This window comes from Hoplias malabaricus, chromosome 1 (genome assembly GCF_029633855.1).
Source record: "Hoplias malabaricus isolate fHopMal1 chromosome 1, fHopMal1.hap1, whole genome shotgun sequence".
NCBI classification, from domain to species: Eukaryota; Metazoa; Chordata; class Actinopteri; order Characiformes; family Erythrinidae; genus Hoplias; species Hoplias malabaricus.
The window spans coordinates 75233876-75256879 of record NC_089800.1 but is presented as its reverse complement, the minus strand read 5'-3'; the positions used below and the strand labels follow the sequence as shown (position 1 = coordinate 75256879).

Here is a 23004-nt window from a genome sequence, read left to right as displayed (position 1 = left end):
TATGCAACAGAGGACTTTACTTTGCTCTCTTATTTAGCAGTAAAATTGCACTGGGAATAAAATAATTCTTAAATCTATTGCAGCGTATTTTTGGAAGACTGTAGCGTAAACCTGATGGAAGAAGTGTGTATCATTTGCATACACAGAAATAACTAGCATCTGCATACATCAGGCAAGTGACAACAGGAGGACAAATACTTGGAAAGTTCTAATAGCAATGGACATTGCATTGTAACTCCAACAGAATATCTCCATGATTTCCTGATTTGTGAATAGATATCATTACAGCATGCTTCCAAATAGCAGGGAAAATTCACTGGTCATATCACTGACCTGTTGTCAAGAAAATGTTTAATTTTGCAGCTTTACACCATTTTAACACTCATTTGTTACCCCGTGCTAATTAAATGTTGCTTGCATCAAATTCAAAATGGGTATAATTAAAAAATAATAATAATAAAAATGAAATATTGTCTTTATTCTGATTTTATCTGAATAAATGTTCAAATGATTTGCCCATCAATGCATGTATATTTATTTACATTTCTTTAGTAAAAAGAAATGAGGAGCCTGTTTCTGATTTAAAACAACAACATGAAATACAATAACACAAAAAAAAGGTTTGATATATATATATGAGGTCAGTTTGGTCCTTGACAGGAAATAAAGGATTTGATTATCCAGGAAATTCATAGGCTCCGGGTGATTTGGGAGGCCATTTTTCTGTTTTTCTTTTCACCTTTCTTCTCGTGTTACATAAAAATACGAATAATGACTGTGAACCTCTTCTAATAAGTTATAAATTACAGTATAATAAGTGTGTCGTTGAACAGTATTTTACTGTGTAGTGTTGTCGCCATCTGCTGGCGATCTTTGTGAACTAAGGCGCAGGTTCAACCCTTTAGCGCCAGTTTCGAGCTATTTTGCCCTTTATGAAAGTTGATTTGTACATAACATATTGCTTTCACGTTGATAGTTAGTATACATCCAATGAACATGTATGTAAATGGACACAGCGATGGTATTTTCTGGAAGCTTCTGGAAGTGTTCAATGACATCACAAACCAACAGCCTCTGTGATGTCACAGTTGATGTCACAAACGTAACTCATTCTATATAAGAGGTGCCGCTGAACGTTCAGCTTCAGAATGATCATCGGTCAGACACCTGTTTAACGGCTTGACACAAATAGTTGTGAAACAGAGTTATCAAAGTACTTTAAAATACCTGGATGAATACCTCCAGAAGACAAATGGAAAAGGCTCAGGAGAAGACTACCTTTCCTGCAAAGGTAGGGTCACTAAACTTGTTATTAAAGATGGGAAAATTTTTCAGTAACAAAAATGTCTCACACAGGTAAAAGTTTAAACACCTCAAATTAATGGGTTACTGGTACATTGCTTTAATTAAAAAAAAAACATGAGATACAGCAGCTCAGCAAGTGTCAGGCACCTTACAAGTAAATCATTCCTGATCCTCACTCAGAATATATGAGAAAAATCACAATCCTGTATAAATATGAGCATTTTTAGCATCTTTTAGAAATAAAAGTATTGTAATAAAACAAAAGGGGCATCAGAGCAGCGCTGCAGCTGATACAAAGCTCTAGGGTCTTGGGGCCCTGAGCTTCACCCTCAACTCACACAAAGGAATTTAGTGTGTGATTATCATTTTTCTATTGTTATTTAATTACTTTTTTATGTCTCCTTGTGTAAAGAGACCTTGGGTATTCGAAAAGCACTGTATAAACGCAACTTATTATTATTATTATTATTCATGTGTCTGTGTGGGTTTCCTTCAAGTACCTCTCAATGTGGTTTGAGTGATCAGCAACTATTCTACTGTCATTTATGGCTTTCTGTTTCATTAGGGTAAAAATATAATGTTATGTAGTGTATAGGGTGACCAGACGTCCTCTTTTACCCGGACATGTCCTCTTTTTTAGACTTAAAAAAATTTCCCGGCGGAATTTCACAAACGTCCGGGATTTAGTTTTTCTAGAGTTTACATAGAGTTTTGAGAAGCGTTTCGTTCACAAACTAGTCCCGACCTCCCCTACTCTGATTGGTTCGCTTGAGTGAGACGGGGGAGTGGTGAAGTAGCCTAAAATCTTCTGATTGGACGATCTGACTGTAGCGCTACGGTTATTGGTCGATAACATTCTCTGTAAACATTTAATTGGTCAGTCTGCACGTGTACTCTTTTTCACCATCTCAGACGTGGTCACCCTAGTAGTGTATCATTGCCCACAATGCACCGTTCACTTATTGGTACAACCAATGCACACATTTTGGGCAAAGGTACAACGATTTCTCTGAGCTCCAAGTTTACTCTGCAAAATGGCGGACGGGACTGAAGGAGTTGTAGCGGCCAGTTTTGTTTATGATTGTGTGTTTTTTTAACATTATAAATTGTAATTTGTGTCTCTGTTTTATGAAATATGTATGTTTTTAAACTGTGTGTAAACAGCCGTAAACTAAAATCTATGAATATAGTTTAACACACTTTTGGTTTGAATTACTTTTTACGGAGACATTTAAAGCTCTTATGTTTTTATTGATACAACTTTCTGGATTTTTTATCTGATATCACACTGAAACTTTTCTGGTGTAAGTGCAGTCTGAATTATCTCAAGTCTTATTACTGCACTATGTAGGGGTCTATAGACCACACTAACACTGGTTATATACATTTATACTCCTAATCTGTCGTCCACTGTGATTAGTTTCAAAGTTTATAGCCACATTTCTTTTACACTTCTTTGCAGAAACAGATGAATATGTGCTAACAGTTGATGAGTGGGTTTATAATTATTTAATTTATCGCAACTACTGATCTCAGCTTATTTACCTGCACAGGGTAGGAAGTTTGATGCCTTTCCTGCCCTTCGCCAGATTAAAATACATCCATCTGGGAAGGCTCAGCTGGTACCAGGCAATCTCAGAAAACTGGTAAGACTGGAAAAAATGTCTGTTATTTCATGCAGTGGTAAAGCTAATTTGCAAAGAATTCCTTTTACCTCTCATTAAGAGTCCACTGTGTTCAGTTTCACGGTGTATAGCCACATTTACCTGTCCACTGGTTTGTACACAGCTAAATCCGTACTAAGTGTTATTCTTGAGTGGCATGTTCATAGGATAACCAAATTTGCCTTATTTGATTTGTGTGTGTGTGTGTGTCGTAGAGTGCGTCAGAGGGTTTATTTTTATTAAGTTATCTCATCTTGTACTACTCTGTTTATTTGCCCTCACAGGGTGTGAAGCCTGATGGCCTCCCTCAGCTTAAAAAACCAGAAGCTGAGAAGGCTCAACTGTTACCAGGCTGTCCCCGAAGACTTGTAAGACTTCCGTTCATACATGCAATAGTAAAATCCACTTGCAAGGAATTCCCTTTACCCCCACCAGGAGTTCCCTAATCTTTCACTGGCTGGATTATTTATTAACACTTTCAGGTGTTTCCTGCATATTTCAGGAATAGTACTGAATGAGACTGACACAAACTACAACGCATGAGCCTCTATGCCATTAACAAAGATGACAGACTTGAACTGAGATACTTTCTATAGACTGGGATATATTTAAATCCTCATAATACACAGTTTTCTGTTTCACAGTGTATAGCCTCATTTACCTGTCCACTGGTTTGTATACAGCTGATACTCTGCTTAACATTGTCCTTGACTGGCATGTTTGCGGCATCAACAATATTGCTGCCTTATTTGATTTCAGTGTGTGTGACTTACAGTGTGTGAGGGGGTTAATAATTATTCTAGTTATCTCATCTTGCAATGATCTGTTTATTTGCCCTCACAGGGTGTGAAGCCTGATGGCCTCCCTCAGCTTAAAAAACCAGAAGCTGAGAAGGCTCAACTGTTACCAGGCTGTCCCCGAAGACTTGTAAGACTTCCGTTCATACATGCAATAGTAAAACCCATTTGCAAGGAATTCCCTTAACCCCCACCAGGAGTTCCCTAATCTTTCACTGGCTGGATTATTTCTTAACACTTTCAGGTGTTTCCTGCTTATATCAGGAATAGTGCTGAACGAAACTGACACAACACCGAATAAATGGTCCCACAACCCCATTTGCAGAAAAGTTGAAATGCTGTGAAAACTGTAAATAAAAATAGTGCAATGATGTGCAAATTATTTTAACACTATTTTTAATTCAAAATAGTACAAAGACAATATTAGAAATGAGGAAACAAAACGATATATATTTGCCTATTGTTATGTGTGTGTGTGTGTGTGAGAGGTTTTTATTTTTATTTCAATCATCTCAGTTTGTACTGAACTATGTTTATTTGCCCTCACAGGGTGGGAAGCTTGATGTCCTACCTCCGATTAAAAAGCCTGAAGCTAGGAAAGCTCAAATGGGACCAGGCTATCCCGGAAAACCGGTAAGACATCCCTTAATACATGGAGGAGTAAAACCCACTTGCAAGGAATTCCCTTTACCCCCCACCAGGAGTTCCCTAATCTTTCACTGGCAGAATTATTTCTTAACACTTTCAGGTGTTTCCTGCATATTTCAGGAATAGTACTGAATGAGACTGACACAAACTACAACGCATGAGCCTCTATGCCATTAACAAAGATGACAAACTTGAACTGGGATACTTTCTATAGACTGGGATACATTTAAATCCTCGTAATACACAGTTTTCTGTTTCACAGTGTATAGCCTCATTTACCTGTCCACTGGTTTGTATACAGCTGATACTCTGCTTAACATTGTCCTTGACTGGCATGTTTGCGGCATCAACAATATTGCTGCCTTATTTGATTTCAGTGTGAGGGGGTTTATAATTATTCTAGTTATCTCCGCTTGCACTGATGTGTTCATCTACCTCCACAGGCGGGGAAGCTTGATGCCCTTCCTCAGCTCAAAAATCCTGAAGCTGGGAAGGCTCAACTGGGACCAGGCTGGACAAGAAATCTGGTAAGACGTCCATTGATTCATGAAGCGATAAAAATCACTGTAAAAATTCCCTTTACCACATGTCACGCATCCATCAGAGTTCCCTAATTTGAAAGACCGTCAGGATTATTATAATGTCTGAAAGATGCTAAACGTATCATCTGAGTTGACTGAACTGTAAATAAATGTTAATAAATATTATTAAAATGCACTACTGAAAGTTTTCATACAGTTTGTTCATGTTTTTATGAAGGTCTCATGAATGAGGCTCATTATATTTACAGTACAGTGTTGTACAGTTAAAATAGGTATACTTTGTATATAATGTAATTGTGAGTGTGGATGGAATAGCAGGCTAGACATGTGATTGTAATGCCTTGGGCACTCACTTACATTTTCTCTTTGTGTAGAACAATGGATGTTGCAAACTTTCACAAGAAAAACCGAAGCCTCAGCCAGCTGCCTCTGCTAAGCCCAAGTTCCAAGGACTTGGTACATTGCCTCATTTGACGACACACAAACGTCTGAATCCTGTAAGTAGCCTGGCACCCAGGTTTCTACAGACACTGAAGCCATCACAATTAAAATAATTAGCATCCGACACGCATCACTTGCATCCCACTGGAATTTATTATAAATATTTCAATTTATACAAAACTGCAACTTTGTATTAAAGAGAACTAAATAAGTTGATGCATCTCCTTCACAGTGGGACTGTTACAAGTGACATGTATACATACACATACATACAATATGTGTGTGATATATGCAAATATATGCAGTAGTGTTCTTATTGGCCAACACTGGCACATTTATCTGATTCATGTGCATTGTCTGTGGAATATTAACAATAAGGAGACAAGGCCAGTTCAGGGGAACCCTTCAGAGAGCAGTGCCTTCGATTGCCCATCATCTATGCAGCAGCACAAGAGGAATCTGAAGTGTTATCTGCTCCCCATGCGTCCACAAGGTAAAAAAATGTAGAGTCTACCTTTAAGAAGCATCTCAGAATAGGAAAGCCAGTCTGTGAATTTTTCCTCGGCTGCAAGAGATTTCTTATGGTCTTTCTTGTATATAGATAATGTTCTTCCATTTGTATCCTTGTAACATCACAAAAAGTGTCTCGGAAACTTTTAATTAGGTAATGAAATGAAATCAAAAAGGTTTATTTACCATTTTCTGTATGTCTTTCAGACGTACAAAAGAACTTTGGGCAGAGGCTGACTGTGTTTGAGCAGCAAGAGGTTTTGGGGTACTCTGAAATTTGGTACCTGGGACTGAAAGCCAACAAGATTCATGGATGTCTTGGCAAGGCCCATAATCATGGCTATGATGATAGGCATGGTGCCTACAAAGAGGTGGGATTCTAGGTTATTTCTACAAGAAGCTTAATACCATCCATTGTTTCAGTAGATTAAGGGGAGGAGATCAAGTTTGTTGTTGTTATGTTTTCAGGTGATTCATGACCACTTAGCATACCGCTATGAAGTCTTGGGCTTCATTGGAAAAGGAACCTTTGGCCAAGTCTTCAAGTGTCGGGATCACAAAACCCAGAAGATGGTGGCTATCAAAATAATTCGAAACAATCCAAGGTTATTATGTTTGGTCATATAATATTTTTACCTTTATGACGTCTTGCAATTGATGACTGCAGTGTGATGCTAATTAGTTAATACAGTATATATTGCTAGCTTGCACATTGTACTTTCTAAAATGGTTTTCTGAGTGTTGTTTTGCCTGTGTTTAGTCACCATAAACAAGGAACAGTGGAGCAAAAAATGCTAAGTTATTTGCGGAGCAAGAACATAGACAGTGCCTACAATGTCATACGTATGGAGGAGTTCTTCTACTTCCGCAATCACCTGTGCTTCACTTTTGATCTCATGGGGTGAGTGTATATGTGTGAGCACAGCTTTATACTACTCTAATTGTTCCCCATCCTGGAGAACATACACATCCACCCTGTTTTAGGAAGGGCTTGTAATAATAATTAATCAGCAAAAAAAACATCAAAATGTAGAGAGCAGAGGAACTCCAGGATGAGTGTTGGAAACCACTCGACAAGGTATCCCCTTTTGCAGCATAGGGTCCTTAATTAATATTACTCCTTTTTGCCTGCTCAGGCAAAACCTGCATGACAAAATAAAGAAGGAAGGCTCTCAAGGTTTCAGCCAGGAAAAGGTGCGCCACTTTGCTCAGATGCTGCTAAAATCCTTGAAAATTCTGAAGGAGAACAAGATCGTCCACAGTGACCTTAAGCCTGTGAGTACCACCACAGCCAACAGTATCAGAATATTCACGATATCAGATCATTCATAAAATATACAAAAATATACTTACACAACGATTACAACTTTAGTAACATCCATAGATACATCATGTCAGTTCTTCTGTCCTATGTTCACATTGTTTAACATTCGCTGATGTTTAAAAACCATTTGAGGATGTTGGAGTCTGTTGGATCATCATTTAAAATCAATTTTAAATCTGGTGTTCCAGATTATATAGATTAAGAATGGCTCATGTTGTGTTCACTGTTAAACCTATCAGCCCTGAGGCCTAGTTGTGATACTTTCAGAGAACTTGGCAGAGTCACATTGTAAATCAAAATAAGGAAATGGAAATTTTCTATCATTATATAAAACAACAGAATTGTTCCACATGAGTGAGCAAGCACACAGAGTTTGTATTGCTGAAGGCTGCTATAGATTTTCTTCGTTTGAACAACACACAACACACAATAAAATGATTAAAATCCATGTGCAGCAAAGAGACTTGTCTTGTATAAAAGGGAAAATGTAAACAGGAAAAATGATTTAATAAATACACAGCTGACCACATCACAATTATGTGTAAAGGGGAACATCGTGGAGTCACAAGACGGCCAAGGCGTCACTGTGGTTGATTTTGGATGCAGCTACTATGAAGATTTCAGAGGTGAGTGAAACAAATTTTGCATACCTGTACATGTATGGACCAATATATCTTTTTTAATCTTTACATCTACATCTTGGTCTTTAGCGCGCACAGGAATCGGAACTCGATTCTATCGGCCTCCAGAGTTAATCCTGGGTCAGACCAGCTCCTGCGCTATCGACATGTGGAGTTTGGGCTGCATCCTGGCTGAACTCCATATGGGTAGCCCTCTCTTTCCCGGAGCTGATGAGAAAGATCAAATTGAACGTATCGCTGAGGTAAAGACACACATTGCTTTTCTAGTTATATATGTAGTAATAATAAATAATAGTTTTATCACATTTCTCAGTATCTGAGAGGTCTCTGAGCTAGTTGAAAATGGTAATATTGTTTGAGTTTATGGGCAATATGCCTCATGATCATACGGCACACTATTTAGCACATTAACATTTTATATAACATTATATGTTATGTGATGTGTGTGTGTGTGTGTGTGTGTTTTAATGTATATTTCAGGTGCTTGGGCTACCACCTGCTTACGTTCTTCAGACTGGCCTCAGGAGACACCAGTTCTTTGGTGAGCACTTCATGTGGGAAGGATAAGAATGTGTCACGATAATAGGCAAGGATATGATATTGAGCGGTATGTTTTTTTTTTTTTTTTTTTTCTAAGATGCATACGGAAGCCTTCATTACAGAACCGAGGGCAACAACCGAAAGCCCGGCTCTGTAGATCTGGCAAGTGTTTTAAAGACGGACGACCTGAAGTTCGTGGGATTTATCAAACACTGCTTGATGTACGTGATCACTGAACAGTTCTATTCAAAAAGGGATCTGTTGTTTTCTGTCTGCTGCCTAATCTCTGTCTGGGTTAATGAGGCATGTGTGCATTTTTATTACTTAACCCCTTAAGGTGGGACCCCAAGATGAGACTTACCCCAGAGAAAGCTTTGCGACATCCATGGATTCAGGGTGGCACAACAACCGACTCTGAATCCAACAGCCGACCAGCCAATCCTGGGAGGATGACGGGCTTAGCCCGCAAGCGATGTTGAATTAGCCTCCCTTAAATGCTGGACCTGTGAGTACATTTGTTCATACAGTCAACAAAAATTCTCTGCTCCCTGGATACAAGAGTATTGACATCTTTAAAAATCATGCTGTTTCTTACTAAAATTCTTTTGCTAAAGTTAACTTAAATTTTCAACAAACAAATTTCTGTTTATGGAGTCATTACCAGTAAAATAATAAATAAATATATATATATTCATCTCAGTGGAGCAGGAATAGAGCAATATCCTCATTTTATTCATGCTTTTCAATGTATGGAGTTCTCTCCATTGTCTAAAAATACTCCAGGTGCCTCTGCCATGAGCAGAGAAAAGAGAAGGACAAGCATGAGACAGTTTGTTCTTTCACTCATTTACAGACACTGAGGCTTCAAAAACAGATTCAACTGGTTTCCAGCACGCAAACTGGAGAGCTAGCAAATGGTGAGGAAACCTCTTCTGAATTCTATAAAAAAAGTGTTTTTTGGTTACAATTTTATACATTATATTTAAATATGACCTTATATCAAAATTATCATGCATCTGTAAAATCATGCATTTGTTATTTAAGCTCTTCAAGCTTCTCTATTGTTCCAGTAAATTCAGATGTAAAGGTTTTTCAGACTTTGCAAGAGAATGAAACATGAGGGAGGTGTGACCTATACGTACTGAGAGAAAGCCAGCTTCTGAATGCAGAGTGGTTCTATTCTTTTTATATTTCAGGTGCTTGGACTACCACCCACTAAATTTCTCAGGCTTGTCAAAGGGGTCAACAGGAAAGCTGGTCAAGAAAACTTCTCTGCAGCTGGTTCTTCACCTGGAATCAAGACGATAAACCCAAATCCTCAGACTCAATTACCTATTCTTATCAAATGAAAAACACGAATTTGATGAGATACATGTATACGTAGAGAAAGTCTGAGGTGTATTTCAATGACACTATTTTGCTCCTTTTCTAGTGGAGGAATCAAGATGGAGGCCTCCAGCCATCGTCTCCCACCAATAGGAGCCAGTGAAGCAGAATGCCCAGAGAAGTTTGCCAGATAGGCTACTGGACCCATGACATTTGAGGTGATGAAAAGAGAAATTATTTGACATTTCATTGTGGGATTGCCCACTGTGTGTTACATGGTCAGAGAATCTTGAGGCTTAAATCTCATGGCATATCAAGAACACTTGGCACTCTGTCCTCTACTGATGTGGGGTGTGTTTGTTCTCTTTACAGATTATTCCAGGATGTACAACATTGCCAATAGGTGTTGACCAGAGGAGGATGGGTCACCCCTTGTGAGCCTTGGTTCCTCCCAAGGTTTCTTCCTCAGCTGGGGGAGTTTTTCCTTGCCACTGTCGCCACTGGCTTGCTCACTTGAGGGTCTTACTGGAATTCTGTGAAGCTGCTTTGAGAAAACATCAGTTGTGAAAAGCGCTTTATAAATAAATTTGATTTGATTTGTTCATAAATTGTGATTGTATCTAATGTAAGGGTTTGTGGTTATTTTGCTGAGATATTTCTGACTAAGCACAGTCCTGCTCATAAACATATGTTTGTGCAACTGATTGTGTATGTTCACAGTGGGTGGCCTTTAGGTTACAATAATTAATTACTAAGAAAAGATGTCTGGATACTTTAAAGCATTACAAATAATGGCATAAAACTGATAAACTGACTAAAATGGGGGGGTAACAACATTAAATGAAGAAATAATAATAATAGGCGCGGCACGGTGGCGCAGCAGGTAGTGTCACACAGCTCCAGGGGCCTGGAGGTTGTGGGTTCAATTCCCGCTCCGGGTGACTGTCTGTGAGGAGTTGGTGTGTTCTCCCCTTGTCCGTGTGGGTTTCCTCCGGGTGCTCCGGTTTCCTCCCACAGTCCAAAAACACACGTTGGTAGGTGGTTTGGCGACTCAAAAGTGTCCGTAGAATGTGAGTGAATGTGTTTGTGTGTTGCCCTGTGAAGGACTGGCGCCCCCTCCAGGGTGTATTCCTGCCTTGCTCCCAATGATTCCAGGTAGGCTCTGAACCCACCGTGACCCTGAATTGGATAAGCGGTTACAGATAATGGATGGATAATAATAATAATACATTTACAGTTTGAATAATTTGTTTTTTTTTTGATAATGCAGTTTCTACTTAGTTTGCTTAAGTAAAAGTTACTACCTTTTTCCTGTTTAATACTTGCTCCTGTTTTTAAATAGTTGTTCAGGATATTGCATAAAGCCAGACAAATTCTGTGTAAGCACAAGTGTTTTTGGGAGTGACCTGCATGTTCATAACTAAATGTGACAAACTCATCTGAATTGTAGCTGGAGAGCTGAGCACACCTATATTACACATGTTAAAGTGGCATGAGGTTATGGGTCTGGTTTTGGCCCTTGCTCTCTTAATTATGGTCCTTTATGGTACCTGATTTAAAAAGGAGATCTGAACCTATGAGGAACTTATGTTACAAGCCCAAGAGGAATGTTCTCTTCTCAGCAAGGGCAATCTTCATAGACAAAGCATAAGAGAAGATATGGCAAATTTTTCATGGGGGCAAACCTCATACTGGGCTCTTCTGCTCATCCCACAAATGCATGTTCCTTACAAATGTGGCACCATTTAAAAGGGACATTAACAAGCTTTCCAATGCTATAAGGTTTATTGCCAAAAAGCATTGTTACAACAAAGAAATAATCTACCAAACACCAATTTCCTTACTTTTTGTGCTATGTCTATATACCTCTAGTCGATTTTTATAGAGTGAACACAGATTTCACCTTATGTACCCAAATACACTTGAACCTAATGTTAACATTGTTTTTGTGACATCAAAAAAGAAGGAATTCCTAAAAGCCTGTTTTAGCAGCTCCATTCTCAAACACACTGTATGGGCTGAGGAGTGAATATTATATTTTAAATTTGAATGATGTTTACTCTGCCAAACCTTTTTCAAGTAACAATGAATTATACTCGGGTAGAGCCCAGGGAGCAATAAACCCAAATCATACCTAGATTACCACATCTCAATGTAGCTAAGACACTTATAAATAAACTGATTATGTAAACCAAGAAAAAGGTCTATTGTATGACAATGTAACTGAACAGGAGAACATTTGGTTTTACACTGACTATTTATTTATTAATTTTTCATTCAAGTGCTTATCCAGTTCAGGGTCGCGGTGGGTCTGGAGCCTACCCAGAATCACTGGGCAAAAGTCGCGAAAAACCCCCTGGTGTGGTGCCTGTCCTTCACAGGATGACACACACTCGCACATTCACTCATACATTCATACCTTTGGACACTTGAATAGCCAATTCACCTACCAACATGTGTTTTTGGATCGTGGGATGAAACCAGAGCACCCCAAAAACCCACGCAGACATTAGGAGAAAACACAGTTCCTCACAGTCACCTGGAATGGGGCTCGAACACACAACTTCAGGTCCCTGGAGCTGTGTGACAATGACACTACCATGCCACCCCTTTTACATTGATTAGCTTGTTATAGTTACGCATTGCACCTATATTGTTATCCGATTTATATTATAATTATTTTATTTTAGGTAATATTTAATCAAGGTGAAAATGAAGACTTGAATCTTAATGTATGCTATTGATAAAGTTTTTTTCAATAAATATTATTTTTGTATTATGTCTACAGAATTATTTATTTATTAATGGAATGAAATGGTTAATGCAACAATAAATCAGTGAGAATGTTCCAGAAAGACTGAATGACAGGGGTGTATGCTTTGAAATGAATTTTATTTCATAGTTTTTGTTTGTTTGTATGTTTTTTTAAGATACAGCTATCAGCTACAGCTGTTTATCTATAAATAAGTAAGTTAGAGCCTCAATGCGAGTCGGTTCCCAAATTCACCTAAAGAGTCAAGGATCCGAGTCAAAGAACCGAGCAAAGAGTCGACGGGTAAGCGAATCTCTAGCGATCTGTCAAAACACGGGGGTCTACATTCAACGAAATGGCTTTTATGTTTGGCTAACCATAAAAACGTTTCTTGTTAACTTATTTGAGCGACAGTGAGGATGTTTCTTAAGTGCCCCGTTGGGTCTTTGTCCTCACTGTGTCTGAGTTTGCTGGTACTCTGGCCTTATTTATGCGGCGGCCAGCAGGCTGTGTGGAGTCAGGACTCTGTGGAGCCTGAGGCGGGGGCGTTAGGAGAGAGCGACCGTGCTGTAACTCTGGATAAGTTTCAGATTGAAGGCCGAGCTGTTGTTTATGGAGTGAGGACAGAAGACTGGGTCCCTTCCTCTTTGGTGCTGGTGGATGGAGAGGAGCACGTTGGATTTATTAGGTTTCACTTCATAATTGCTTTGTAATTACGACAGGGAGATAAAGTACAATGTTTAAACTGAACATTTCTGTGTTCCTCCAGACTGGATGGCAGTTTCACAGTGAATGATGTTCCCTCTGGATCATACGTGGTGCAAATTTCCTCTCCTCTTTACAGATTCGAGCCTGTGAGAGTGGATATTACAAGCAAGGGCAAAATGAGGTTCATTCACTATACAAATGTGACCACATGGTACACTCCCATTTTGAGGGACTCTTTGTATTTATTAAATTCATCCAATTTATTTGTAACAAGCACAGTGCTGATATTACTCTACTAGATTGCACTACAATTATATAGAACCCAAAATATAGAACCTAAATGTAGAAAATGCACATGCCGAAAAAACATTGCACACTCTAACAACCTACACACTGAGAATGATCCAGCACACAAATCACACTGGTTCTTTGGGGGTCCTGACCATTGACAAAGCATGCAGTGCTGGTCAGAGGAGTTAATAAAACGAGTGTAGAATATTAGAGTTTTGCCTGGTAGTGTACATATTAATTGCATACTGTTAAAAGAGTCATTATAGTTGGAGTCTTATGTTATTTTTGATTAATATTTGTGTACTTACACTTCCAGAGCACGCAGAGTCAATTACATCAAGACATCTGAGGTAGTCCAGTTGCCTTACCCACTTCAGATGAGATGCAATGGACTTCATGCTTACTTCATACAGAGAGAGACCTGGGGCTGGTCAGATTTCTTGATGAATCCTATGGTAGGCTTGACTTGTTGTTACGTATTCCGTCCATATATCTAGAGTCACAGTAGTAAATGACATGGTGTTCTTGTGATGACTCCTCAGAATGAAATGCCTCCGTAATAATATTAGGCCCCGTCCACACGGATGTGTTTAGTTTTAAAAACTGTAAATTGCCCGTCTGCTCTGCTCTCTCGCTGCATTATCATTACCAGTCCAGTAGGGGTCCCCAAGTACCTCTTCAAGAGAGACATCAAAACACCACAAAGCATGAGGAAAAACACAAAGGTTCAATCTCAAACCACTGTATACTTCCTATGTAGTGCACTACCCAAGTCATGAAGTTACTGAATCCAGAGCTTAATAATAATAATACAAATGTCTAATACAACATCCTTGATGTTAATCATATGTGGGAATCTGAAATCTAGTGATATTTGCATGTATACGTTGTAGTTCTATGACTTTTGTAACTCACTATATAGGGAGGTAGGAGCTTTGTGTGCCATCAGCATTTCAGAAAATATCCATTTTCCTCATTGACACGCTCAGAGACAAGTGTTTTCAAAAATCTCGACATTGGGAGACATTTCAGTGACCTAAAATGCAGTTTTCAAGTGGACAGGCAGCCAAAACACAGACGAAAGGCATATAAAAGAAATATCTGTGTAGATCCATGTAAATGGGGTCTTAGTTCACTTTCTGCTCTTTCCTCAGGTTTTAATGATGGTGCTCCCTCTTGTAATCATCCTTCTTCTCCCAAAGGTCATCAACACAAACGACCCTGGGATAAGGAGGGTATGCAAGTCCACTTACATTACATACATTCATTTTGAACAAGTTATCTAGATGAATCCTAGATTGGCTCAGAAGTTGTTACTTCTAAAGGAACGGTGTCTTTATATCTTAAACTATGTTATACTCTCTTGTTGTATGAGTTTACCCACATGCACATTATAATTAAATTATCATTTTCTTCACCAGAATCATTTTCTATGTAAAAAAAAAAAAAAAGATATTTTATATATATTCTTAATGGAATATTAAAACATTAACATGCAATTAGTGATTATCCATAGGCTGGATGTATTATCATTTTCTTCAATCTAAGTGTGAACCTGCAAGGGTCTCTTGCAAAAATGGGTTATCAAAATATTAGGACAAATACTCAATATGTACTCAAGATTTTCAGGAGAAATTACTCAACTATTAGGTCCTATACTTCAAATTGTTTGTAAAATACTTGATATACTCACACATTTCACCACACATCAGTTGAAATCTGTATTAATGCTCTTTGAATAAGATTTGATAATTAAGTTAGTAGCCCTGTGAAGGACTGGCGCCCCCTCCAGGGTGTATTCCTGCCTTGCGCCCAATGATTCAAGGTAGGCTCTGGACCCACCGCGACCCTGAATAGGATAAGTGGTTACAGATAATGAATGAATTAATTAATTAAGTTGGTATACAATGCCTGCTGTTACTGAACTATACAGTTTGATTAATATTATCATTAATGAATTGTTTATTATGCTTTTTATGCTGTAATATTTCACCATTGAGAGGCACGGTGGCACAGAAGGTAGTGTTCCAGTTACACAGCTCCAGGGACCTGGAGGTTGTGGGTTCAAGTTCCGCTCTGGGTGACTGTCTATGAGCAGTTTGGTGTATTTTCCCCGTGTCCACATGGATTTCCTCCGTGTGCTCCGGTTTCCTCCCACAATCCAAAAACACACGTTGATAGGTGGATTGGTGGCTGAAAAAGTGTCCGTAGGTGTGAGTGAATGTTTGTGTGTGTCTGTGTTGCCCTGTGAAGTTCTGGCGCCCCCTCCAGGGTGTGTTCCCGCCTTGCGCCCAGTGATTCCAGGTAGGTTCCGGACCCACCGCGACCCTGTATTGGATAAGCGGTTTCAGACGATTAATGAATATTTCACCATATTAAAAACGTCACTCAAGGCTGGGCATTAACATTATTTGATAACAATTTTGGAGTGTTGTCAGGGTGTTTCTGCTGTATTTAATCCTGTTGCATATTTCTTCATTAAAAGCTTGCCTTCACTTGACATGTATCTTCTGTGCTTCTGTTTCTGTACTTTTGTAGGAAATGGAACAGTCAATGAATATGCTCAATCCCAACCCTGAACTTCCAGATGTTTCAGAGATCATGACCAAGTTTTTTGCCCCGCCCAAAAGCCAGGGTGCTAAGCCAGGAGGCGGAGGTCACAGGGGTCACAGGGGAAGCGGCCCACGGAGGAGGTAGCGCTTATCTATGTAGGGAGATATGTTACTTCAGATATTGTTTAATTCTGGATCCCCAGATTAAGACAGAAACTAGTTGCCAAAATCTGTATTTACTGTTTGAAAGAGGAAATTATGCTATTGTCAGTGCATTGCTTTTCTTTCCACAGACACTGAAGTTTATGCCTGTGGTACTGTAATACATCTGTTAATCAAGAATAAATTTAAAGTACCCTGGGGCTCATTATGATATATAAATCAGCCTTTTTATTTATTGACCATGTTATTTTTTTATCTCCCCAGGGAACCTAAATTCTTGTTTTCTTTTTTAAATTATTAATCTTGTTCCTTTGGGCCCATAATATGCAAATATATAAAGTATATCTAACATCTTCTCTTAACTGCAAGGGTGTTAAATCAATTGGAGAGATTGATACAATAGAGTGACATAACTCATCACAGAATGTATGTGCCATAAACTCCAAGCCTATGCATGAAGTCAGAATATAAATACTGTACTGAAAACAGGTTAATACTTTCTAAAATGGAATACTATCCTAGATATATTTTTTATTTTAGTCACGTGGTTAAAACGGCACACCACATTGCACACTGACTCCTGCAACCAGTATAAACAGCTGTCATGGTTATTATAGGAGAGTTCTGTTGTTTACTTTGTCGTTCCCTTGTTCATGTCACTTGCGGTTAGGACACCGTCAAATAGTTGATAACACTTACATAAGCATTCGCTATCTGATCCAAATCTGACGTGGCATGTTTTTACATTGACTTTATGTAAATTTAAATGCTCCTACAAATGTTTAAATTAACAGGAGCACAGGTTGGTGTAAAAATATCTAAAATGCTGTATTTTACACCATTTTATATATATATATATATATATATATAATATAAAATGTATAAAATATATATTATATATAATATATATTGCTTTCCATACAAGTCCGTGATAGAGGGCTGTCAATCACAACTATTCTGTGGAGTAAGAAGACACAGATTTTTCTCATCCATGCCTGTATGAATTTTTTATTTTTTTTTTGAGGAGTGTTCTGGGTTGTTGTTGTTTACTTTTCCATTAAAACTTTTGTTGTATTGTATTAATTTTATTTTCCCTGGGGCTTTAACTTGGCGAAATGTAAACACATTTATGTGTTTACTAATATTTTATTTTCCTAATTTATTTAAACAGATGACTCTTACTGCTGGCTTATTTTGTTTCTTTTATCATTATAATGTGCAACTATATTGTTACTTTATTACACTGCTGTCTCTAATTTTTGTTGATTATGTGATTTACAATATTCCTCGATGTGTGTGTGTGTGTGTGTGTGTGTGTGTGTTTTAAGGCCCTAGTGTGTATTTTAAAAGGTAACTGGCTTGGCTGACTCTTATGGAAGTTGAAGGAGTCAAGGCTAAAAATAGAAGTGGTGAGTGTGAGAGAGCCACAGCAGAGGGACTGTGAGGGACAGTCCAGCAAAGTTAGCTTCAGCAGCAGCCTGTGCGGTGTCGGCTTACAAGGACAAACTAAATAAATGAGTGAATACCAATAGCAACGTAATAGTTTTTTTTTTCTGATCTTACACTGCCACTAACCTCCCATATATCAATAAAATACATATAAAACCACCTGACATGTATGTCGGTTCATTTGTTTTATAATCCCCAAATTCCTCCCCAAACCTGTTGAAATTTTTGGCAACCATTATTCATAGTATTGCTCAAATACAATTGCAACAGAAAGGCAAAGGTTGTTATCAACATTTAGCAAATGGAGAAGATATAATTCAGTATCCATCACCAGATTCTAGTGAGTTATTATCGCAGGTCCATTTCTAATACCGTACAGCACATTTAAACATTTAGGTTTGCTGAGTTGTCAAAAGAGAGTGAAGGATTGTCAGCTCTTCAGCATTTGATTTGAACTGTTCATGGGCAGATACCAATTTATTCAGATTTCACAGATCTAGAAACTAGGCCAAGTACAGAGATACAGCCGTGCACATTCTTTCACGATTTATGACTTGACAGTTTCATGCAAGAATGGGAGTGAATTGGTGTCCATTAGACAAAGTACTTGGAATCATCGCATTTTATTAACTCAAAAAAAAAAAAGTCAAAAGTAGGTTATTGGAAGTTAGTGAAGATATGTTGGTCTACAGTACAATACTATGTTGAATACTAGTTGTCCAACACCAGTCCTATCTCAGATGACACAGATAAAATGCCTTATCCCTTTGTGTATACTCCTGTGTGACATGAGATTGGGGCTGAAGTCCAGTGCTGATAGTCCATAGATGTGTGTGTCTGTGTGGACTCTGAGATTCAAGTTGGCAATCTGGATTTCTTGCTCCCTGTCATTCAGAATGAAGCGCTAGTATTATATCTGTCACAGGTTTCAGAAACAAGTGATCCAGGTGAAGGTAAGCATATTTATTTCATGATGCTGAAATTTTGTAGGCCTGAGGAAAACATACTACTCTTCCCCTTACGAATGACATGAGGTTGTCAGTACAGTACTTTGTATATAGGTCTTTACATCCAAAATCCATTAAAAGAATGAAAGGACAGAATTGCTGTGTTGTAGGTTTAATTCTATCTTTCACCTTCCTCTGCAAATGTCAGAAGTGCATACTACTGAAGGATGAAGGATCTGAGCAGCAGGATGATGGCTTTCCTGAACTTGCTCATGTTGACTGGAGCGCTAGCTGTGCAGCCACATGCCAAAAACATTCATCTGCTTTCTCCAGAGGAGCAAAAATTCATATTAAACCTTGGACATAAAGGTAAAGTTTCACATTTCTATCAATTGCACTGAGTTAGTTTCCAATGGTTACAAGCTAAATATTTCATGTCACTGACAAAATTAAGATAAAATCAGTTTTTGGTATTTATGGGTTAAACCTTTCTTATGTTGAGATGTAATTTTTACTGTTTATGCTTTTTTAAAAGTTTCAAAAAACGTTTTATTGTAATACATAATTAACCATACAAAGTCTAAATCTGTAACATTTATGGGTTTATGGGACCACACCTAGTTTCAACTACACAGTCCAATAAGTTTTGACACAAAGGTTACAGTTCTCACTCAGTAAGATGACTGTCCTTGACTCATCTTCACATTTGGTCATTTCCCCACCCACACATCTTATGCTGCATTCGGGTGCTCATCGGAAGGTTGTATAAACTAAGTGGCTGAAGGTTCGCCCACTTTATACAACGTATACCCCAAAATGATATATCATTAAATAAACACTTTTTGAGTATCATTAAATCTGATCATAATATAAATATATATATATATATATATATATATATATATATATATATATATATATATATATATATATATATATATATATATAATTTAATAATATATATTAATATTAACATAGCGATGAGACCACTCAAATGCATAGTTGCCTTTTTCTCCAGGGGAAGAGATAAAAGTTTGCAATATATATGTCACATCTTTTGTCATTTTGGTTATAAAATAAATAATTTTAATACTTCTTTATAAAATAATTATTGGTCAAACTTTGCTGGATATTAATTTATAGTATTAAATTGACTTAGCTTATAGTCTGCATATTTATTTGTAACTATCTGGTTAATTTTTTAGACTATTTTTTTCTATGCTCTCTGCAGTAAAGCACAACATACCAAAATAAAGGTACTATATTTTTATTCTTGCTTGGTGTTTATTAATGTCCACTCGCAGTGACATAGCCCAAACTGGTCCAAGGCCCCCCTGAGAGTTCACGCATGAAGAGGCTCGCGCCTTGACTGTTCCACAATTCCATCAAAAGTCAAACTCTGAGCCAGAGTGTGAGGCACATGAGGCAAACTCCACTTTCTTTTCTTTTCCTCCAGATGTGGTAAACCTGCTGCAAGAGGCACTGTGCCATATGCTGTTATCTCCTCATAGTTCACTGCAGTGTCACAAATATTCTTGCAAGGTTACTTCTCATCAGGAATATTGTTCTGTAGAATGAAGTCAATTCTTCATGCTCTTGCTATTGTGAAACAGCCTAAATCCATCAGAGATTCAGTTTAGACCACAACAGCACTTGTGCTAGACTGAAAACTTCAGCACAACCAACAAAAACCACACCATGGAATACGTTTTTAAACATTTTATTATTCAAAAATATACGGGCTTTACAAAACTGTCAGTGCAGAACCGACTTCAAAACCAAACCAGGGATTCTTAAAGCAAAGTTTAGAGACTGTTGGACTATAAAGCAATAGATTTTTGTGTTTAATAAAGCAGCACTTGAGACAGAAGCTACCCCTACAAATAAGTCTATACTAAAGCTTACACTAAAGCAGAGACCTTACTTTAATGACTTTGGCTACAGGTAAAACTGGAACTAGCCTGCACATGCAATGGAGGATTTGTTGTCTTTTAATATGAGCTCTTAATGAAATTTAAATGAAACAAAAATTAAAGCATGCATGTATTTATGTTTGTCTTTTTACTTAATCACAAAATTCAGGACAGTCTTGTATTTATCTTGCTAGTACAATAGGTTTTCGTTTTCAGTAATTAAATTAAAACAACATCCTCCAGATGATCAGGAATGCATGACACCCCCATTCCTCAGGTTTCTCACCACTTGGTCATTCTGCAGATGTGTTCTGAGGAACTAGTGGTTTACAGACTGTCTGATACTATTTTGCAAATTGTGATTTCCACTTCTTACATGCCAGAGTGCAGGATAGTTTGGTGTTTTCTTGCTCACAACTATGAAATGTCTGTTAGGTGTGTTTAACTAGTGTTCATCAAAATACATTCCAGCCTTATGTGCTCATTTAGAGTTCTTATCTGTTTTTTCCACCAGAGATCCCCAAGGACTGCTACAACCTCTGGGAGCGTTCTGGAGCTCAGGCACGTGATGGCATCTACTTGATTAAACCAGCAGACACACTTATCGCTGTCTACTGCTCCATGCAGGATGGTGGCTGGACCATTATCCAGCACATCACAGTCAACAGCAGTGTGGATTTTGACCGCTCTTGGGAGGAGTACAAGTTAGGTTTCGGAAGTCTCACCGGCAACCACTGGCTGGGCAACGAGTACATCCACCAACTCACCAATGGACCTGGACGCTATAAGCTGGGCATCAAGCTGGTGGACAAAGACGCAGTGACCAAAACCGGCGAGTATGATCCAGTGCTGGTGGAGGGAGAGGATACCCAGTACCGCCTACGCTTAGGCCTGTATCAAGGCACAGCTGTTGATGCACTCACCTTGGACCCAGAGAACTACCTCCATGACAACCAGAGATTTACCACCAAGGATCGTGACAATGACAACTACTTCCAGAACTGTGCCAAACTGGAGTTCCAGGGTGTGGCAGGAGGGGGATGGTGGTATGATGCCTGTGCCGGAGCTAACCTGAATCGCCGTAATGTCATCTACTGGCAGAAAGACTGCAACAAGGAACATCTGTGCAAATATGCCTGGATGATGGTGAAGCCCTCAGACATGGTCAAAGTCATTCATCCTAAAGACTGCAAAAGAGATGAGCTCTGATCTCTTTACGTTCACCATACATTAGCATTCTGGTTATGGGAGGGTTGAACTTTGGGAAATATATTGTGAATCATCTATTAATCATCTGGTAATGATTCAGGAAAGATGAAAGATTGAAGTCATTACAATCTGAAAATTAGTTATACGATTTTTTTTTATGCATTGCCCCTCTTAGAAATGGTTTGTTACTTACTCATTTACATTTGTTTAGGAACTACTCCACAAAGTGGTGCTCTTCTGTGCTTCAACTCCAAATAAATTGTTTCCTTGTTTTAAAGATTACATTCCTATTAAGGAGTCACAACATTTTGTGAAGCAGATAAATATATATATTTATACAAAAAAAAATCATTCAAACAGATTTACAGTCACAAATTACACTAATGATGAAAACAGCAGTGAACAATCTCACAAAATTCTGTCTCTACATGAAATGGTTGTCAACTTAGAAATACCTGTTTAAATATCTGTCAAAGTCAGTGATGAAATTTATATGACAATTTATTTTGTAAATATTTCTACCCCAGACATCCTTGTGTATTTTTAATTGGTTTATTTGTAAATTTCACCAGTCAGGCTCAGTCGTATTCCTTCTGCTCCCTTCAATTACTGATGATGTTATCATGACTTTATTATAACGTAAATTTTTATAGTTTGAGTGCAGTTACATAATTTCAGTAGTGCAGATAACATCATTAACAATGAAAATCAAATTTCAGAAAATAATGGGTTTACTGTCTTTTAAATTATTTTCTTGCCACTTTAAATTATTTGCCAATTTTTTGAGCTCGTAACTGTTATTTGTTTCTTTGCTTATAAAAAAGCAAAGAAGGCATTTGAATGGGCATATACAATCTTGATCAAGCATTTTATACATTTATATATATAGTTAGCTTCTAATGTAAAAGCAAAAACAATAGTAGCCCTTAAGACTAATGTTGTGATGAGCATAAGTAGTGGAAAGACGATTACAAATCACCGACCAAGGATTCTGATTATATTTGTTCTTTTAGCAAAATGCACAGATGTATGTATCTCACTCATCTGGAACAATAAACCAATTTAGTGTTATTCAACATTTCTGCACTATTATTTTACCAATGCAAGATCTGTGATGTCAGAAACCAGAATTACTATGAATTTGAAAACACTGAAAAGTCTGGGGCCATGTTTTAGACTCTGCTGTACTGAAGCCAGTGGTGATGTCCAAAATCATCTTTTAGTAAACATGTCCCATCTCAGTGTTCGAGAGGAGAAACATTATGGTGCATTTCACTGATTTT

At 38.0% G+C, this 23004-nt stretch overlaps 3 protein-coding genes across 7 annotated transcripts; all 3 read left to right on the top strand.

Annotated features, from left to right (window-relative positions):
- The first annotated feature begins 1132 nt into the window (after nt 1-1132).
- LOC136698537 (dual specificity tyrosine-phosphorylation-regulated kinase 4-like) lies at nt 1133-9748 on the top strand. 3 transcript variants are annotated; one of them, XM_066673431.1, is made up of 19 exons: nt 1133-1291; nt 2859-2951; nt 3254-3337; nt 3813-3896; nt 4316-4399; nt 4858-4941; nt 5331-5453; nt 5776-5890; nt 6115-6278; nt 6376-6512; nt 6668-6808; nt 7044-7182; nt 7779-7857; nt 7942-8114; nt 8353-8413; nt 8510-8633; nt 8750-8917; nt 9266-9329; nt 9609-9748. In XM_066673431.1, exons 1-17 carry the CDS (start codon nt 1232-1234, stop codon nt 8889-8891), a joined length of 1887 nt encoding a protein of 628 aa, XP_066529528.1. In that variant the 5' UTR covers nt 1133-1231; the 3' UTR covers nt 8892-8917; nt 9266-9329; nt 9609-9748. The 3 variants fall into 3 exon arrangements, with proteins under 3 accessions (XP_066529528.1, XP_066529529.1, XP_066529530.1); XM_066673432.1 differs by lacking the exon at nt 1133-1291 and adding an exon at nt 2256-2300; XM_066673433.1 differs by lacking the exon at nt 1133-1291 and adding an exon at nt 2283-2388.
- A 3051-nt stretch (nt 9749-12799) lies between these two features.
- LOC136708796 (endoplasmic reticulum membrane protein complex subunit 7-like) lies at nt 12800-17798 on the top strand. Of its 3 annotated transcripts, none has more exons than XM_066683606.1 (6): nt 12800-13178; nt 13260-13379; nt 13806-13944; nt 14644-14724; nt 16028-16182; nt 17532-17798. In XM_066683606.1, the coding sequence occupies exons 1-6, from the start codon at nt 12910-12912 to the stop codon at nt 17536-17538; spliced, it is 771 nt and encodes a 256-aa protein (XP_066539703.1). In that variant the 5' UTR covers nt 12800-12909; the 3' UTR covers nt 17539-17798. The 3 variants fall into 3 exon arrangements, with proteins under 3 accessions (XP_066539703.1, XP_066539721.1, XP_066539712.1); XM_066683624.1 differs by having other exon boundaries at nt 16028-16197; XM_066683615.1 differs by lacking the exon at nt 17532-17798 and having other exon boundaries at nt 16028-17169.
- Nucleotides 17799-18071: 273 nt separating this feature from the next.
- zgc:194887 (uncharacterized protein LOC571819 homolog) lies at nt 18072-22999 on the top strand. Its single transcript, XM_066683596.1, has 2 exons — nt 18072-18968; nt 21027-22999. The coding sequence occupies exons 1-2, from the start codon at nt 18827-18829 to the stop codon at nt 21719-21721; spliced, it is 837 nt and encodes a 278-aa protein (XP_066539693.1). The 5' UTR covers nt 18072-18826; the 3' UTR covers nt 21722-22999.
- Nucleotides 23000-23004: the final 5 nt, after the last annotated feature.

What these genes read in the sequence shown, in the direction of transcription:
- zgc:194887 (XM_066683596.1), top strand. Translation starts at nt 18,827, where the DNA reads ATGAAGGATCTGAGCAGCAGGATGATGGCTTTCCTGAACTTGCTCATG. An exon ending in ATTAAACCTTGGACATAAAG is followed by an intron (nt 18,969 to 21,026) that starts GTAAAGTTTCAC and finishes TTTTTCCACCAG; the next exon opens with AGATCCCCAAGGACTGCTAC.
- LOC136708796 (XM_066683606.1), top strand. Translation starts at nt 12,910, where the DNA reads ATGTTTCTTAAGTGCCCCGTTGGGTCTTTGTCCTCACTGTGTCTGAGT. An exon ending in ATTTCTTGATGAATCCTATG is followed by an intron (nt 13,945 to 14,643) that starts GTAGGCTTGACT and finishes CTCTTTCCTCAG; the next exon opens with GTTTTAATGATGGTGCTCCC. An exon ending in ACGACCCTGGGATAAGGAGG is followed by an intron (nt 14,725 to 16,027) that starts GTATGCAAGTCC and finishes GTACTTTTGTAG; the next exon opens with GAAATGGAACAGTCAATGAA.
- LOC136698537 (XM_066673431.1), top strand. Translation starts at nt 1,232, where the DNA reads ATGAATACCTCCAGAAGACAAATGGAAAAGGCTCAGGAGAAGACTACC. An exon ending in CAGGCAATCTCAGAAAACTG is followed by an intron (nt 2,952 to 3,253) that starts GTAAGACTGGAA and finishes TTGCCCTCACAG; the next exon opens with GGTGTGAAGCCTGATGGCCT. An exon ending in CAGGCTGTCCCCGAAGACTT is followed by an intron (nt 3,338 to 3,812) that starts GTAAGACTTCCG and finishes TTGCCCTCACAG; the next exon opens with GGTGTGAAGCCTGATGGCCT.